This window comes from Buteo buteo, chromosome 7 (genome assembly GCF_964188355.1).
Source record: "Buteo buteo chromosome 7, bButBut1.hap1.1, whole genome shotgun sequence".
In the NCBI taxonomy this organism is placed as follows: domain Eukaryota; kingdom Metazoa; phylum Chordata; class Aves; order Accipitriformes; family Accipitridae; genus Buteo; species Buteo buteo.
The window spans coordinates 9,060,905-9,078,151 of record NC_134177.1 but is presented as its reverse complement, the minus strand read 5'-3'; the positions used below and the strand labels follow the sequence as shown (position 1 = coordinate 9,078,151).

At 43.8% G+C, this 17,247-nt stretch overlaps 1 protein-coding gene across 14 annotated transcripts in view; it reads left to right on the top strand.

The window, feature by feature from the left end:
* ZMAT3 (zinc finger matrin-type 3) overlaps nucleotides 1–17,247 on the top strand; it is a 28,233-nt gene that overhangs the window by 4,637 nt on the left and 6,349 nt on the right. For 7 of the 14 annotated variants that reach the window (XM_075031425.1, XM_075031424.1, XM_075031426.1 and 4 more), the window contains 5 exons: nucleotides 1,266–1,385; nucleotides 3,175–3,341; nucleotides 3,453–3,553; nucleotides 4,578–4,735; nucleotides 8,117–10,054. In XM_075031425.1, coding sequence (XP_074887526.1) covers nucleotides 1,266–1,385; nucleotides 3,175–3,341; nucleotides 3,453–3,553; nucleotides 4,578–4,735; nucleotides 8,117–8,221 — 651 coding nt within the window. In that variant the 3' untranslated portion in view covers nucleotides 8,222–10,054. Of the gene's footprint in view, nucleotides 1–1,265; nucleotides 1,386–3,174; nucleotides 3,342–3,452; nucleotides 3,554–4,577; nucleotides 10,055–10,501; nucleotides 10,644–14,299; nucleotides 17,241–17,247 lie in introns of those variants that run through there. The other 7 variants (XR_012650919.1, XR_012650916.1, XR_012650915.1 and 4 more) reach the window with 3 other exon arrangements.

Genomic DNA, 17,247 nt, shown 5'->3' with positions numbered 1-17,247 from the left:
TGTCATCACTGGAGCATGTTGTGAAAACTTTGTCTGCATGGACAGAGAAGTAGTACCAAGATGGCATGGGTGAAAAGGCAGATGCTCATAATTTATCTTTGTTTTATGTGATCTGTTTCCCACCTGCACACTCATCCAATAAAATAGAACTTCTAATTGCACAGACATGATTTTGTAAGGCCTGGACAGATGGTTTCTGCTGGATCCACCAGTGCAGTTAGGAGAGGGAGCTGCTGCCATGTGCTCATCACTGCCTCCTTCCTGAGGTTATGCACACAACTGATCTGCTGGTGGGGCAATTTACGCAAACTTTCTCATATGTTTTGGACAGCATCAGCTAAGCCAGCTCAGACCAAATTAATTTTGTTCAAGCTGGTCTGGTTGACTTGCGTGAAATAGTTTAGGGACTATTTGCATCTGAGTCTTTGCTGAGAGATCAATATGTCATAGTCTTATGTTACCCTGTTTTACTAGTACCCTCTCTTACTAGTGCTATATTTGTGTAAGATGTGGAGATAGTAGCTTTTGGCACCAGCAAATCCAAAAGGGTGGTTGTCCGTATCCTCAGGACACCAGACCCAGATTTGCTGTTGGCCCTGAAAAAGAGGTATCATGCCAGTGAAGGGGTAGGTTGAATTAGTGTTACACTTCAACGTCAGATTTCTGCAGTATTTCTGCCATGAGGGGACAGAAGCGCACTTATAGTACATAACTTGCATTTATGCATATGTCTTACTATATATCCACAATGCATATGCATACTCTCATGTAGCTCTATTGGGCTTTCAAAACACGAGAAAGAACTATAGTATATCTTTTTCCAAGAGAAAATAAAATATGAAGCAGGGTTTTTTAGGTTCAATCTCATGTTTTAACTCTTGCTTGCAACCTCGTGAAAAGAAGTGAGTGTGTGTCTGTGTTCAGGCTTATCAAAAAGCTATGCAAAGCAGTTAACGTTTCATGTTTAAAATACAAAATAGTAGTTTTAAGTGAAATGGAAACAGATTGAGGAACTAATTGTAAACTTGCTGATTTGAGAAAATCAGTCGAAAATGAGGCCAAATCCTGCTAGGTGATGAGCGCTTTAGAGAAAGCGGGGGGATGCCAGCTTCTCTCAAGTCCAGAGCCGTTGTTTTCTGAGTGACAGCTCCTTTACCCGAGGTGCCATCTTCATGGCCACTTTCTCGTTTCGGTCTCTGGACCCTTTTTCTTTCAGTGTAAGATACTATTATTAGTACAGCGATTAATTTGGGTTCTCTTTCCAGGGTAAAAACCACAGTAAGAAACTCCGAAATTACTATGCTGCCAATAGCTGTCCGGCACCTGCCAGAATGAGTAATTCAGTTGAGCCTGCCCCACCTCAGGTTGTCTCCCTTCCAGCTCAGGTAAGGCATGGGAAGGTGACTAACATCATGCTGCTTACTTGTCACCTAAACCCCACCCCCGTAAGGATAACTAGATCTCACGCTTTGAGGATTACTGCAGGAGTTGGGAAAGAATTTTCCTTGTGATGGCACAGGATGGTGGAAATGGCCTGTTGTGGGCTGTTTGCTTTCCTTTGAAGATGCAGATATTGATCTGCCCTTGCAGCAGAATATTGGACTTGAAATGTTCTATTTCTGCACGGCAAATACTTTGATTCCTAGGGATGTCCAATGTGCCGCTGATTATGGTTGTTTAAGGGCAGGTATAAAACAGCATTGTTGGAGCTGGATTTGGACATGAGGGTGTGGCATCCGATCTGCACAATCATCCCTCTATTGTGTGAGGGAAGCCTAGGTGGAAAAAGTGCTTAGGTGCTCCTACACCCATTGCCCAGAGCTGTTAGCTAATTCCTCTTTTGTTGCTCCTTTTGAAGTGCTCATTCCTGTGTGTAGGGTGAATAGATTGTTGCCTCAGTGATCCAGATTAATTCTGTCTCAGGCACATTAGAGGCAAAAGAGATGATTTTTGCTTTCTTCTTCTAGAATTCATCACTACTGATTGTCATGGGACTTAACAGCTAACCTGGCTTTTGCATGTGACTCTGCAGGGAACTGCAGCTGGGCTGCAGGGATTGAAGCTGTGCCTGTCGTTTCCCAAAGCATAAGCCTCTGTTTGTAGAAAAGCAAAGAGCATTTGCCATGAAGCGGCAGACTGTTATACTTGCTGTCGGAGCTGCCTGAGGGAGACTCGGGCCTCTGTAAAATAAATTGGCAGCTCACAGAACTGAATCGAGGGGCCATGGGGTCCAGGCCTAGGTAGTGGGACACGGGTTCTGTACCTGCTAGGGTATCTGATGTGGTTTTTTTAATGGAGGAAATGGCCTGTGGCAATAAAGAGACCACTCTGGGGCCATGTGAGGATTCATGTTGTAACATCGGAGCCAGAATTGTATCTGCCTGTGTCTATAAGCTTAAACAGTATCAAAGGAGATGTGAAAGAAACTCCCCTTGGCAAGCTGCAGTGACATGGCTGTATGAATCACTGCTGCTGCACTGTTTACAAAGCACTTTCCTCTGCATGATACACACTGAGGAGACATGGTTGCTGCCCCAATCAGTGTGTGGTCTGGCTAGACAAGCAAGGTGTCCTTCATAGGGCAGGAGCTACACATGTGAGGCTGGGTTCTTCCTTTGAAGTCCTGATCCGGGTGCCTTCCTACCTGAAGGGTAAGGATCAGAAGTTTGGCAGCTCTCCTGTTGGTTTTTTATCTCTTAGTGTGGTCAGAAAGCTGTGTAGAGACAGGGTACTGTGGAGAGATTAGGTACGCTGTAAATAGGAGAGAGGAGCACCTTTACCTTTCAGTGGGCCTTCCTCAGTGTGAAAGTCACTGTTCATCAGCTCCCAGCAGTCAGGACTAGAGGAGTTAAATCATGCTGTGAAGTAAACAAGCCTCTGTAGCTATTGGAGAGATACAGGGTCTTTGTTCAGATTGCTTTCCTCTCAGTCTGAGGCCAGGGATTTGCCTAGATCTCGAGGAATTTGCTGATTCTCCTGGAGGCTGAGGCAGGGAAAGTGAAGTTCTTATAAGAACACTTCAGGGAGCACTTGAGAGTGTCCTAATCCCTATGCTATAATTCCAGTTTTCTTGCTGCCTGGTGAAGATTATACTGGTCTCAGTCCCTGTGATTCAAATATTTCAACAATTTAACCTTCTTGTGTTTCACATGCTGTCTCTCCCTTTGCTGCTAGATGGGATCCAGTAAACCAGGTGGCCGAGTGATCTTGGCCACAGAGAATGATTACTGCAAGCTTTGTGATGCCTCGTTTAGTTCTCCGGCTGTGGCACAGGCTCACTACCAAGGGAAAAATCATGCCAAACGGCTGCGTCTTGCAGAAGCACAGAATAACTCATTCTCGTAGGTATTGTTCAACTTCACGCTCAGGCTGAAAGCATATGGCAGTGTCTCTGGCAGTCTTTTTGTCAGAAAACTCTGAATTGCAGCTGTTCGTATTTGTTTAATCTTCAGGGATGCATCAGAACTAGGCAAACGAAGGGCGAGGAAAGAAGGGAATGAATATAAGATGATGCAGAACAGAAGAAATATGTATACAGTTCAAAACAACACAGGTAACCGGGAGCTTGCATCTGTTCTATGGTTGGAATAATAATGAGTAATAAAAGATTTGTTTTTCTTCTGTTTCTGAGGTCTGCTTTAGCAGAGACAGGTTGTGAAAGGAGCTGGTCCTAGCTCTCCTGATCCTTCATGTCTGCATGTTTTTTCCCAGTTGCTAAAGTTGCTTTGTTTTGTCGGTCTGCTTGTTAGTTCAGTTTCTCAGTTTGTAACTTAATTTACCATCTGCCTGTCTATAAGGTTGCTCTAAGTGGTGACAATTTTCCTGCTTTATTTTCTTGGCAAGTGGCCAGGTGCTTTAACTCCTACTGTAGCACATCAACCTGTACTTGCACTCCCATGACCAGAATGAGAGAGCATGTTAGCCTCCCTCTAAGACCATCTGTTCCTAGAGAAGAGTCCTTCCTCAGGTGTTAGATACTAACTTTGCCTCTTTACTATGATTTAAAGTGTGTTTTACAGTGTCCAGCCCAGCATCTCTTTCTCTTTTTCATTTTAAGTTGTGTTGTGAGCTCATATTAGCTGAAACCCTGAGTCCTGGTGAAGCTTGGTTTAATTGTGTCATTCTAACCACTGTCATGGGGAAAAGATAAATCTTTTAAAGTTCTATTAAATATCACTTTGTGATGATTTTAAATTGAGGCAGTTTATTTAATCAAAAGACTGTTCTAATTCTGGAATTGGAAGGTTAAGAAAAAGAAAAGAAAGAATTGATTCATCACGTCAGTGATTAGACTCCTAATTTTCAAAGCCCTGTTGATTCTTAATAATACTGGGGCACTAAACCCACTCTACTGCTTTAGAAAATATCAGCAAGTACTCTCCCCTGTGTCCTACACCTCTGTAAAGGTGGATCTCAGCAGAGAAGTCATATGGGAAAATAAGGTTCAGACTCTAATCAGTTAAAGAAGCTAATCTTTGGCTGCTTTTTAATCATTCGTTGGACTTAGAAGTTGTCACTGAGCTGCCGCAAGCTTTTCTTTCTTAGAGATAAAACAGGCTTTTCTGTTGACTCCTCAGGTCCCTACTTCAATCCCCGCTCACGTCAGAGGATTCCTCGGGATCTGGCCATGTGTGTCACTCCCAGTGGCCAGTTCTACTGCTCCATGTGCAACGCCGGGGCCAGCGAGGAGATGGAGTTCAGACAGCACTTAGAAAGCAAACAGCATAAAAGCAAGGTGTCCGAACAGCGGTATAGGAATGAGATGGAGAACCTAGGCTATGTACAATGATGCGCCACCCTTGGTAGTAGTTTGCAAATAGAGCAGCTTGTCTCTCGCCTGCTGTTTGCCACATGCCCTGCTTTGTGCTCCATTTGATAGGAGTATGCTCTCGAGCTATACATGTAACACCTGCAAACTTAATGGTATGGTTAGATTTATTTTCTATCATAGTTGGCAGGATGACGCTGTGCAGGACATGAAGTGTTTTTGATGTTTGTTTGCTAATTATCTAAGGCTCTTCATTGTATTGAATGGCGGGGAGGACTTTGTGTTCTCCCTAGCCTTCTGCATGAACATGCAAAGCCCAAGAAGTGCTGGGAACTTCTGTGGTTCTACCACACAGGTGGACCATGTGCAAAGCCTACCCCCTTCTTTGCACACCACAGAGCAGTGCTCCAGAATGCCTCCCTACAGCAGACTGAATCTCTGGGCAGCTTGTAAAAGAGCGGCAGGAATGGGGCCTGTGAATGTGTGAATTAGGTGGTGTACTTGTCCACAAACTGCTGCTTGTGGCCCCCATTACAGCCCAGAGTAGGTTCTTTCCACATCCTTGTAGAAAGGCTGTGCATACCTCTTCTCCTTGGAGGTCTTGCCTCTTACAGCTTCCTCTGCGATGCAGATTTCATTCTGAACATCTGACATTGGATATCAGCTGATTCACCCCATTTGGAAATACTCTCTTCTACCAGTTAACAGTGCAAAAAGATTCTCGGTGTTGTTGGCTGGCCACATTAATCACCACTGGTGTAGCTCATCTCTCTGAAGAGAGTCTGGGGGGATCTCAGTGACTTAATGAAGTGAATAGGAAAGCAAACCTGCTCAGATGAGGTGTGCTCTGCTCTGTTTCTGCCTTAGACTGAGTAGGGTTGAGAATAGGTCGGAAGGAGCTGTCAGCTGTAATTTCTTTGCATGCTGATGTAGAAGAGAGCAAGTGTTGGTCTCTGACCTGCAGCTCGATTGCTCTGGGAGAGCCGGGCTGCCTGGACCTTGGGGAGCAGATATCGGTGTGTCCTGCTTCCATGCCATTCCCTGGACAAAGCCCAGTGGGTATTACAGAGGAGAGCTGAAATGCTCCTTTGGACTAGAGCTACCAATAGTGGATGAATTTTTTCCCCTCTTTCTTTTCCCATCTCAGGATGGGTTTTAATTCCATTCCTTGATGTGAACTTCACTGTTTTAGGGACCATCAAAAATCCAAAGTTAGGTAGGATGTGAATGTCAGGGGTGATGATTGTTTGAGCCACAGCTCAAAAGCCACAGCTTTTTGGCCATGCAGAAGTATTCATGAAACTTGTTAAGCAACTTTGTAAGTGTAGACAAACCCAAAGGGTGTGTGTCTGTTTTGATTTTCCTTAGCAAAAGTAGAAAGGGGATAAAGAGCAGAAGTAGGGCTGACATTTATTTTTCTGCTCATTTGGGTAGATGTGAGGAGCTGTGATTGGAATCCAGTTCATTGTGTTTCTAAAACATTGGCTCCAGTGGCAAGTGCAGCATGTAAGTAACCTCCATTGGACCTGATTCACCACTGTGCTGCTACAGCTGTACTCTGGTATAGCTTCATTGACTTCAGTGGCAGGTGCAGAGAGGGGGTAATGGAAGCATCATGGCTCGTCTCCCACTCCCCTTTAGGTAGTACCTTGAATTAAATGCAGCTCTGTTGGTTTCAGTAGCATTTTACCAGGGATAAATTTTACCTAGTGCGTAATGTTGAAGGTAGCTCCCCCACCCCCTTTTTTTGCCATTCTGATCCTGCCTCTTGCATTCCAGAAGGACTTTCTGCTTGCCTTAAAAAATGAAAAATGAGTAAACTAACAAAAAATCCAGATAGTTTTTATTCATCTTTGTCGTCCACCTCAGAAGGGTTTGTTGCACTTGGCTGCTCCGCAGAAATCGAGTATTGTTTTCTTTAGCTACCTGAGCATCAGGTCACCATAGAACCTTAACACAGCCTTCCTAAATCCGGGCAAGATGAGCTCTTGCATAGTAGTCAAAAGCAACCCCCTACATCATTCTATGTTCATCCTTGCCCTGCAGGTACAGGCAGAGCAATGGACATCCTCTTGAATGGGGTTCCTTCCCCTCCTTTGTGCAAAGTCCAATTAAATAGGGTTTGTGCACTGGAGCACGTTAGAAGGTAGGAGGACAGGTGCCCAGGTTGCAAAGCACGAGCTGAGCGGTTTTGACAGCCTGTTCATCTGTTTCTTTGTGCTTTGCTGCCCCTTGCTCGACCTCTGCAGCCTTGAAGGACATTCCCCTCGCAAAAATCTCGTCAGCCTTTTCCTCTCATCTTTTGCAGTCAAAGAAGGGCTCTGGTTTTCTCTTTGTGTTCTGTCTTTTGTTTTGCTAGTCTGACACCACTGTGCAGGGGCAGAGGGGGTTGAATGAGCCTTGCCACAAGGTGCTTCACCAGAGTGATCCCTGCATTATGGTTAAACATCCCTCTTGCTGTAAATTAAAACGTGGCATTTCCCACAGGCTGCAATTAGTAGCAGAGAAACAACACTTTGCGAAATACGAGCTGGAAGAGCTGTAGGTACTGGTGTTGTCTAGCTTATTGCTAGTGCCAAGAAAGCATTTTTGTCAGCTTTCACGTGTCCCCAAAATCAACCGTTCACCACTTTGCTTTGGTTGCTGCTCCCGCTCCCAGCCCAGCGGTCTGCCCCTCATTTGGCATTTCCAGTGACTGCCAGAGGTGTCAAAACTCGGTTTGCTCCATGCAGTGTTACCTCCTGGTAACATCTGGTGCGAATGTGCCACAGCGCACTCATGTGCCAGTGCGTTTGGGAGGGTGTGCGAGGGAGGTGCAGGGGGCTGCTCCTGCAGGCTTCTCTCTGCATGGGGCTGAGTCAGGTTTTGAGGAATGGCTCGAGTCTGCCCTGAACAGAGAGGCCTGTATCTGCTTTGTTTTGTTCAAGGGAGTACAAGAAGTGAATGTCATCATCCTGAGAATTTCAAAGTGGTGGGTTATATAGCAGGTGTAAAGCAGACAGTGGGACTCAAGCGACAAGAGCAGGACAGGTTTCCTACATGGGAGGAAAGGTATTTCTTGCTGGGAGAGGCAGCTGAGACTCACCTTGCCCCAGTGCTCTGTTGTGGCCCTTCCCTACAAGTGACCAAAGCTTTCCTCTCCCTCTTCAGCATTGCTTAATGGTTTGTGATCTTCCCACTCTCCCTCCGGCATAGAAAATTGTTGACTGCAAAGAGAAAACACTGCACCTCACTAATATCATTAGGGTTCAGGCCAATCCAAACTCACTTGTCAGCATGAGAAACGGTGGATCCTGATTTTTTTTTTTTTTTTTTTTTTTTTTTTGTGAAAACTGTTCTCCAAATCAGTGTTCAAAACACGTATTGAAAACAGGTCCTGGCCAAACCCTGTTTGACATAGATGGGCTGAGGAGAATACCGTACAGCTGTAGTGCCATTTTCCAGACCCAATGAATCTTTCTCATGTTAAACAAAGCACCAAACCCAAGATACAGGACTTCTGTGAAGCTGTCGCACTGGCCAGTAGGTTAATGACCTTTGCTGCTAGAAACAAAACGTAAATCAATGTGTTCCTATTTATTTTACTGTGCTGACCACTAATTGATTTGTTAATATTTAAGGCATTATTCTGTAGGTTGTTTTTGTTTAAATAGAACACTCTACATCGCACTTTGCTTTTGGATCAGAACAGGTATTTATTATATTTGTGAAAATGTTTTCCCTCCCACATATGTATTATTTTCTTTCACTTGATGCAAAAAAACCTAACAAAAAACCCCGAACAACAAAACCTACTCCAAAACCAAAAAAAAACCCCAAATCCAAGCAGTGGATCTTCTTTGTTTCTTTTCATGCCAAACAAAATGGGGATTTCCTTGCAACTTGCTCTTAAATGTCCATTTCTAATTTCCCCCCCGCCCCCTCCAATGGTTCCTTTGGTAACTCGGGATGATATTTATAGAGACACACAAAGTTCATACTACATTTAAGCATTTCTTTTAAGGCAAGGAAGTAAACTGTGGAATCCATGTATTTCTGAGGAGTATGAAAGTGATACTATTTTGTTTGTATTAAGCATTAGCTGTTATTTTGCATTCTGCACTAATGAGTAAATGTGTTATTATCTTGCCTAACATTGGTCTATTTTTGACTTTTTGCTTTCTTCATGTACATCAAAAGGAACCCTGAAAACTTCTGTGGAGTTGCTTAGGATGGTCATCAATGTAACAAAATGCAGATTTTTTTCTGTAAAGCTTCTTGTCTTTTTTCCTTTTCTAGATGCCCATTATAGGGCATTAGAAGGGAAAGCTATCGCCGTAAGCACGGATTCATATTTTAGCTTACTAATGCATGATGTCCTTTTGCTACGTTACTTAATGCTCTCACTGTAACCAATGGGAATCTTGCCGAAATCAGGAGTGAATGAAATACCCTAGCTAAATATATTATGTTGGCTAGGGCCAGGCAAGGTACATTGCTAAAATTTGTCTTTTATGTTTGGGTTACAACACTCTTAAGGTTTTGCTTTTTGAGGAATGTGTATCTGGTTCTGTAAGGATTTGGTCCTGCTCCAGCTAAAATAGTTGGAAGTACATTGACTTCAGTTGAGTAGGAGCAAGCCTTGAAACCCTTCAGGAATTTCATACTGCTGATGTTTTCTCATATATGTGGTTTTTGTTTTGTGGGTTTTTTAAAAATTTTACAACCATATATACAAGGATGCTCTAGATGAGATGGACATCTGTTGCCGATTATGGAAAAACAAATGCCATGGTTGCCAAAGGATTAACAGAAAATGGAGAAGTATGGATGTGGTTTCTTTGAAGTTTGTGGCTAAGCTCCTATTGCTTTGAGCTGGGCTGGCTTCTTTGCCATCTGCATAAAGTTGGAAGTGAAGATAAAATCCACTTTCAAATAAATGTGGTCAAACAGGAGTTCTGGGAATCTCTCCTTTAAAAAATATATCACAACTAAAATTGTATCTTTTTATTTGAAGTATCTGCAGGTAAAGGCAGGACTGTGAATTTTTAAAAATAAAATCAGTTTTTCAGTCTGTGTTTCGCAGGGGAAAATTTACTTGATTTAATTTCCTTCTGCATCTGTCCAGCAACATCATTTGCAAGTGCTTTGAATATGTTTCATCTAGAGCCTTCTTGTCAGGTTGGTTTTGTACATTTGTCCTTATTTTCTTTATATTGTACTGACCCCCAGGAGGGAATAGTTGATGAAAATGATTTTTTTTTTCTTTTGTTCTTCTTCAGTATATAATAAATCATCTCGCTCTTCTCATTGTACAGCCTTAGTGTTTGGTACTGCTACTGCTCGTGATATGGCTGGACTATGCATGACTGAATTGATTTTAGCCTAGCATTGAGTGCAACTACATGAGTAATATGTTTTAATACACTGATAAAGGAGTATAGTCCAGTGTAGAATTTGTTACTGTGGAGGGGGGGTCAGTGTACTTTCAGCTATTATCGAAAGCCAGCCGAGTTCTCCCTCTGAGCTGTCTCGGCTTCAGGAGGGTTTGGGATGGGATGGGAACCAGCCTCTGATGGGATGGGAACCAGAAGGACTGGGAAGGGCTCTGTTTCGGGCTGTGCTTTCCCCTTGAGTAGACAATACAAGCTCTGCAACAGGCCCAGGCTGAACCACGGACTGACTTCAACTCCTAACTGCAGAAAGGTGGGGACAAGCTCAGCCTAATACTTACATTTGCACATTTTTTGCCAGCGTGCTCTTTCCCTCTTCCGTTACTTGAGTGATCCAGAAGACCATGTGTTTATGCAGCATAAATGACTTTCCAAACAGAAAGGACATTCTGAACTGGAGCCTTGAAGCAGAGAAAATCTGGGCTTTGCTCAGTTCAACTCAGGTAAGAGAAAAACGTTGCGCTTCCTTGGTGCTGCAGCCATGCTGTTAGTGCAGTGAGCTGTTGACCTCAAGGGCAGTATCCTGGTGGCACACGTAAGACATTCAGGGTGTGTGACTGCTGTTGAGGCACAGCTCTGAGTGTATAAGCAACTGTGAGCAGGGATGTGTCCCTGCACTCCCCTGTCCTCTGTTATTCAAGGCATTGGACCATTACAGAGTATAGCGACACCATAGTGGAATTATCCTGATTTACCATTTTGTTGGTCTGAGAGCTGCCTCAGTGCTTAGGTGACTTCTTCTGTGCTAACAATGAAATGCAGGAGGCTATATGTGTTCTCATGTATAGTAAATAGAGCCATAAAAACTTGTAAGTGCAGCTTAATGTTAAATCTCACCCCAGCCCTTCATTGTCTTATGCCCATGCAGACTGCATTACTTTCAGCCATCCTAGGAACCAGAGAGGAGCAAACCTCTACAGAGCAGCATGTCCTCGTTATTAGATGTTAAAGCACTGCCTTTTTAATACTTACATGTGGTAATTGTATTCCATATTAATTCTACAGCAATTTGGTACAATCAAACCATAGCGACACAGAGAGATACCTGGGCAACCTAATTCAGAGTCACAGGCATTTGTTAAACTAGGCAGCAAATAAAAAAGTATAAAAAAATAGATGAAAATCTAAGACTAATTGTATGATTTGGAAGCATAAATAGCACTCCTTCTGCTTCTCCAGTTACCCTGGTGTCAGGTTGTCACTTAATTGCCTTGCAACATTTTACAGCTGAGGAAGTAAAGTTTGGGAAAAAATAAGTGATTTGTCCAGAAAGTCTATGGCTGAAAAGAAAGATTGAACCCAAGGCCTTTAAATACCAGGCTGCTGACCCTGCCACATCTCCATTCAGCCTCCCTGCTCACAGGCTGATGAAAATGACTGGATTTTAAATACAATTTGATTAATAATTGTTGGGTTTTCATTGTTTATATAATGGCTTCACAATGCTTTAGGAAATGGCCTTTACCACATGGTTTAAAAATAATGGAACTTAGCAGCGAGATCTCTCAATATTGCTTCTGCCATTAAATCCTAGTGGAGAGGTGGAAAAAACCATCAGCTTTTAGGAGGATTGTAGAGGGTGCATGTTTGCACAGTGCAGGTTCCGGAGGCTCTTCTGTATTCATTTATGTCCTCTTCACATAAATTCTCTTTATTCCTACTTCTATTTCTCCTAAAGCATTTGGAATAGTAATGAGCTGCTGTAACAGATAATACCTAGAATTCATTGGCCTAATCCTTCAGTGAATGACACGCTTTCAATTGGCCTTATTCCACTGGGCTTGCTTCACCTCTCTACCTGCATGAAACAAGAGCAGATCTATTTAAAGTCGGTGGAATTACACAAGTGTAAAGAGAGATAGGAAGATTATCCACAGTATATTATCTGAGAGTAGAGAGTGTCTTTGGCAGGTGTTTGCTGTACATATAAAGATGTTAAAAAAGTATTAATCTAAGGCTTGTTTCTCAATATTAAGGTACAAGGAGGTACTGTGCATGAAAGAACAATGTGTAGGGTTATAAGAAGAAATGAACACAGTTGCACGATAAACTAAACATGCTGCATTTGGTGTGCCTATGGAATTTTATGCAGGAATGCAGTATTTACCTGAAGAAGCCAGACTATGTACTTAATTAAATGCAGTGAGACCAGTAGTGTGAAAAACACTGCATGTGCCTGTGTATTACCCTGGGTTTTAAAAGATGAAATGTAGATATGAAAAAAACTGTGAAAAGTCAAATGGCAAAATCCCTGTACACCAGAAGAGTTGATGACGTACAGGTTAACACCTGATATTTGGGGAGAATGCTTCAGACTTAAGGGACTTGTAAAAACGACCACGTGATGCCAAAAATCTTTAATTGCAGCTGACTAGAGAGTTTGGGACCTAACTGAGATGTCATTTATGACAATGGCTCATTTTTGCTCTGTGTGAACTTGTATAGGTGGGGATTGTTTCAGCAAAGAGTGGAAGCTCCCGTGCGAGGCAGGGCTGGCTGTAGTCTCAGTACCCTCGAGGGATTTGTCCTTCTCCACTTTGACCTGCCGTGTATGTGTGCATGCATGTGAAGCAGTCCCTTTAAGGACTCTTCCTCCTTGGTATTATCCACTATTTATAAGAGATCATTTTCTAGTAGCTCCTTATTGCAGCTACCTCTTGTTTGCAGTGTCTTGGCAGCAGCGTGTCGGGCTTAATTAGGAAATGGCCAAATTACTGGATACATGGGAATCTTAGACAAGTAGCTTCTGTTTGTAAAAGCTGGTGGGCACCTGCTACTCATGTAACAGTTATACTGGGAGCATGTTTGGATTAACAGGTCCGAATTCAGACAGAGGAACAATGCAATTCATCTCCAGGATATTGCTTTTATTTATCTCAGGTGGGATTATGGGCTGCTGTACGTTCTTCTGGTCTGTCTGGTATGTGGCACCAAGGTACCCAGGCATGAGAGGTGGATGCTTCTCATGCCTCCTATTATGACTGGTCTCAGTGACTATGTCTTTGGGGGTCTGGTTTTGACAAGTCTATCTTTGGTTTACATTGTCACACAGTCACAGAAATGTAATTAATAGGACAGCTTTTATAATGTTTGTTTCATGACTTTGATTTACAAAGTTTGTTTACTTGTGTGAAGCACAGATTTTTATTATGCAAAACCCAAGTAATTTCTAATGAATGTTATTGAAAAGTACAAAGAAAAGTGGTAACAGTGCATAAATGAAAGTAAGCGGATGTTTCAAGGTTGCAGTGACCCCAGGCACACAAAAGTGAGGAGGTAGAACTGGGAGGCAGCAGTGGATAGTACCGGTCTGTCTTTTGCTGATCCCACAGTCCCAAGGCACATGCTGGATGTTCAGCTGCCATATTTGCAATTATACCCTTGAAATAATATCTGATAAAACCCGAGCTGTACCGATGACCGTTTGTATTAGCCTCCCCTTGAGGCTGATCTGCTGCCGTCCCGGAGAAGAGTCAGGATGCAGAAGGCTCGGGGATCGTCACGCGCGGCCGAACAGACTGCGCCTTCCCCTGCACTCCCTTCCCACCAAGGCAAAATGCAGCGGGGCCGGGTTAAGCCCTTGCCCTTAGGGTGGGCTGTGTGTTAGCCTGGTATCAGCACAGAAGACATGACAACAATTGTTAAAATGTAAGATGTAGCCCCATACCTGAAGCTTTGAAGGAAGCGTCAGAGATGGCGGGTGAACGGAGTACGAGGAGAGGCACTCGAAGTTCAAGGTGGATGTGGACGCGTGGAGTGGTATCTCTCCTCTGAACAGGCTTCTCGCTAGAGAGACAGTTACATCGGCCTGGAGTCCTTTCATGCCTTGCCTAGTGTCTAATATGTGGGACAGATTTCTGAAGACACATTGTTAATCTAGATTAGCATTGATCTTCGCACAGCTTCTGACAGCTGCTAGGAAATGCAAGGATGGGTCAGACCACAGCTATACGTATATATGCGCTGGGTATATATTAGGACATAATAAGCTTCCAAGGGGGTTGTTCTTAATTTGGGTACAGGCTATATATGTGCTAATTATATGGCAACAGTCTTGACAATTAGCATGCATACTTTTAATTTGCATTTCTGATTGCAGTAACAAAGCCAGCATTGCCTTCTCCTCTCACTAACTTCAAAGGCATTGTCTTGATTTAAGAAATGGTATCCTAAAGCTGTTATGAGAAAGTGAAGCTGTGTTACTGCAACTGTCAGGCTGCCCACTTAAAAAGCTGCAGGATAAATGGATGAAGAGCCAAGCTCTCTGAAATGGTTCATGAGAGCTTTAAGGTGAGAAAATGCCAGCCAGCATTTATTGTCATTGGCATACAACATAATATTCCCACAGTGAATACAGCACAGGTCTTCCAAATCAGAGCATGCTTCCCTAAAATGTCAGGACCCAAAGATACTCCTTGGGTGCAGATCGTAGGCTGTAATACTTAAAAGAGAATACATGTCCCAGAGGGAAAAGTAATAATCAGTGGAAGAAACGAGAATACAAAGAGAGACAGAAAATTTGACATTCCCTTGGGTGATCCTGCCAGCCCTTGGACACAAGACCGGCGTAGGTCACGGGTAACATTTAACAACATTTGGCACCTTAATCCGCTTGGGTGTTTTCGTTCATCTCGGCAGACATTTTAAATTACGGTAGCGTTTTAGTAAATCTGATTGCAAGTCGTCTTCGAAAACAAGGCTTAAAAGCACAAGCGAGTTAGTCTTTTACAAAATTTAACCCTGCAAGGAGAGTCATTAGCACGTGGTTGTGCGACTGCAGTGGGTGCAGTTGTAGCCTTTGAGCCGAGCTAGAGCTCTCCAGGACAATTCCCTGCACAGAGCTGGGGTTGCCTGAACTGCCTACATCAAAATTAACGACTGCAGTCCCCTCTCTCTGCTAGGGTGCAGCACTGGTTACCAATCTCAAGCTACATGTTCCATATAGAAACCCATCATCTCAATGCTGCAGTGCCACAGTCAAATTATAAATATTTGAATGTCTTCCTGGAGACTGGTTGAGGTCACCCTGTGCTCAGCAGGTGCTGCTGAAGATGGTCTAGATTTCCTCCAGAAGGAAACGGAGCTGTGTCACATCACACGGGAGCATCACTTGCATTTGGCATTTGGGATAAAACTTAATGTTCTACAATTATAGTGTCGGATGGCTGGCAGCAATTTTGCCAGACAAATACCACGTGTGTTTCCCAGAAGGATTCAATCTTTAATATTGTTTTGATGCTGGAGGCTTTTCCATTTTCTGTTTATTAGAAATGACATCTATGTTGGAAGTGTTGCCTTTAACCCAATACAGCTGGTGCCACCTACAGCACTGTGGAAAAATCATGGCTGCAGCGTTTTGTTTCTATGCGGTTGCTGTATGACCGGAGGAAACTGTCACCTTGCAGAAATCAAGCCTTCGAAGGGCTAAATGTGTGTTAGCTGTTCATCTGCTTCGTGTGCTTTGAGGCTGTTTCCGAACAGTTTCACTTTACACCCTCAAAGCGTGGAAATCTATTGCTGAGGCTACGGGGAAATGTTGAAAGTCAAGCGGTGCACGTGGAAAGCCCGTGGAAGGAAAAGCGAACCAGGAGCTGTGAGATGCTAGGGCTGCGCTGGTCCAGCGCCCAGCTGAGGAGGGGTACATCCACCTAGCTTCACTCCTCTTTTTTCTACCTTTATGCTATTACCTTTTTTAAAACCGAATCACCGACTGCAGTGGAGGTTCTTGTGCTGAAATGTAGTATTTTGTTCATTTGCAGCACATGAACAAAGCTAAGTGCCCTAAGTCCAGGCAGGCTGTATTTCTTGGAAAAGATTTCCACGTACCCAGCAAGAGGCCAGTTTTAATCAGCATCCTCATGCCCGGCCTTCCTTTGGGGCAGAGAATGGGGAGCAGGTGTTGGCTCTGTCTTCACCTATTTGAGCCACTGCTTTTTCTTTGATGGGACCTCGGTGAATCTGTGATGTTTTTCTGTCTCAGGGGATTCTTGCCTGTCCCTCTGGGGAATGAACAAGTGTAGGGTGACTGGATTCATTGCTATTTCATAAGGATATAAATAATACACAAGGTGTAATACACGAGTGGCAAATCTGACTCTGCTGAATATTCATGTAAATGCAGTGAGGCACTTGATCCTTCTTCTAAGGGCTTTTACTGCGTAGCTCAGGCATTTTTCTGATGCATTTTATGGGGCAGAGGAGACAAGTGAACAATCATGTTGTGAGATCACAAGTCACCCTCCTGAGATGCTCTAACAAGCGTTTAATCGTTGTTCCCTGGAGGAATGGCTGTAGTAACTGAAAAGAATCGAGAACAATACAGAACTGAGACCAGTTTCGGAAGAAATGGGTCACAGTAATTCATAATTCCAAAATAAGTCATATTAGTTGGTGTCCACCTCCCCGGGCTCCGTTTTTCCCACTTCCCTGCTGGTCCAGCAGCTTTGCTGCGGGCTGTGATGTGTTGCTTCGGAAGCGCCAACCAGCCCCACACCGCTTGCAGACACAGGCCGTGGTTTCCTGATCGGCTGCCAAAAAAATGAAGAGTGAAATTTTGAAGTCTTGTAGCCCCTTAGAAGACTCCACGTTTTGGCGCGTTCTGGATGCAGAAGTCCCGTCAGTCTTCAGGCGGGTCGAGGCTTTGAAGTCGTGGCTGCAGCCGGAGGAGGGCTGGCTGCGGAGGCGGCCGTGGCTCTTGTGGGTGCCTGGAGCTCTCAAGATGCAGTCGTCCCTTGAAAGATGATGTGAGGGATGCCTGTCCCTACGTCCATGTGGCAGCGTCAGTCTGTCCTGACGGCTGTGCTGCCTGAACCAGCCGGCTCAGCCTCAGCTCAGGCGAGGTTTCCTATGCTGTGATCACACCTCCTGATGGCACTGCAGACATACTGTTAGAAATCCCAGACAATTCCCTCCTTAGACCCATATTTCAAGCTCTTATTTAATATTGCCCCATTTTCAGAGGTTTTAAGAAAGGTGGCAGTGCTTTATTGATATTGGTTTGTTGTTTTGAGGCAGGTGAAGTGATGGTATTTTATTTTGACTTCAACA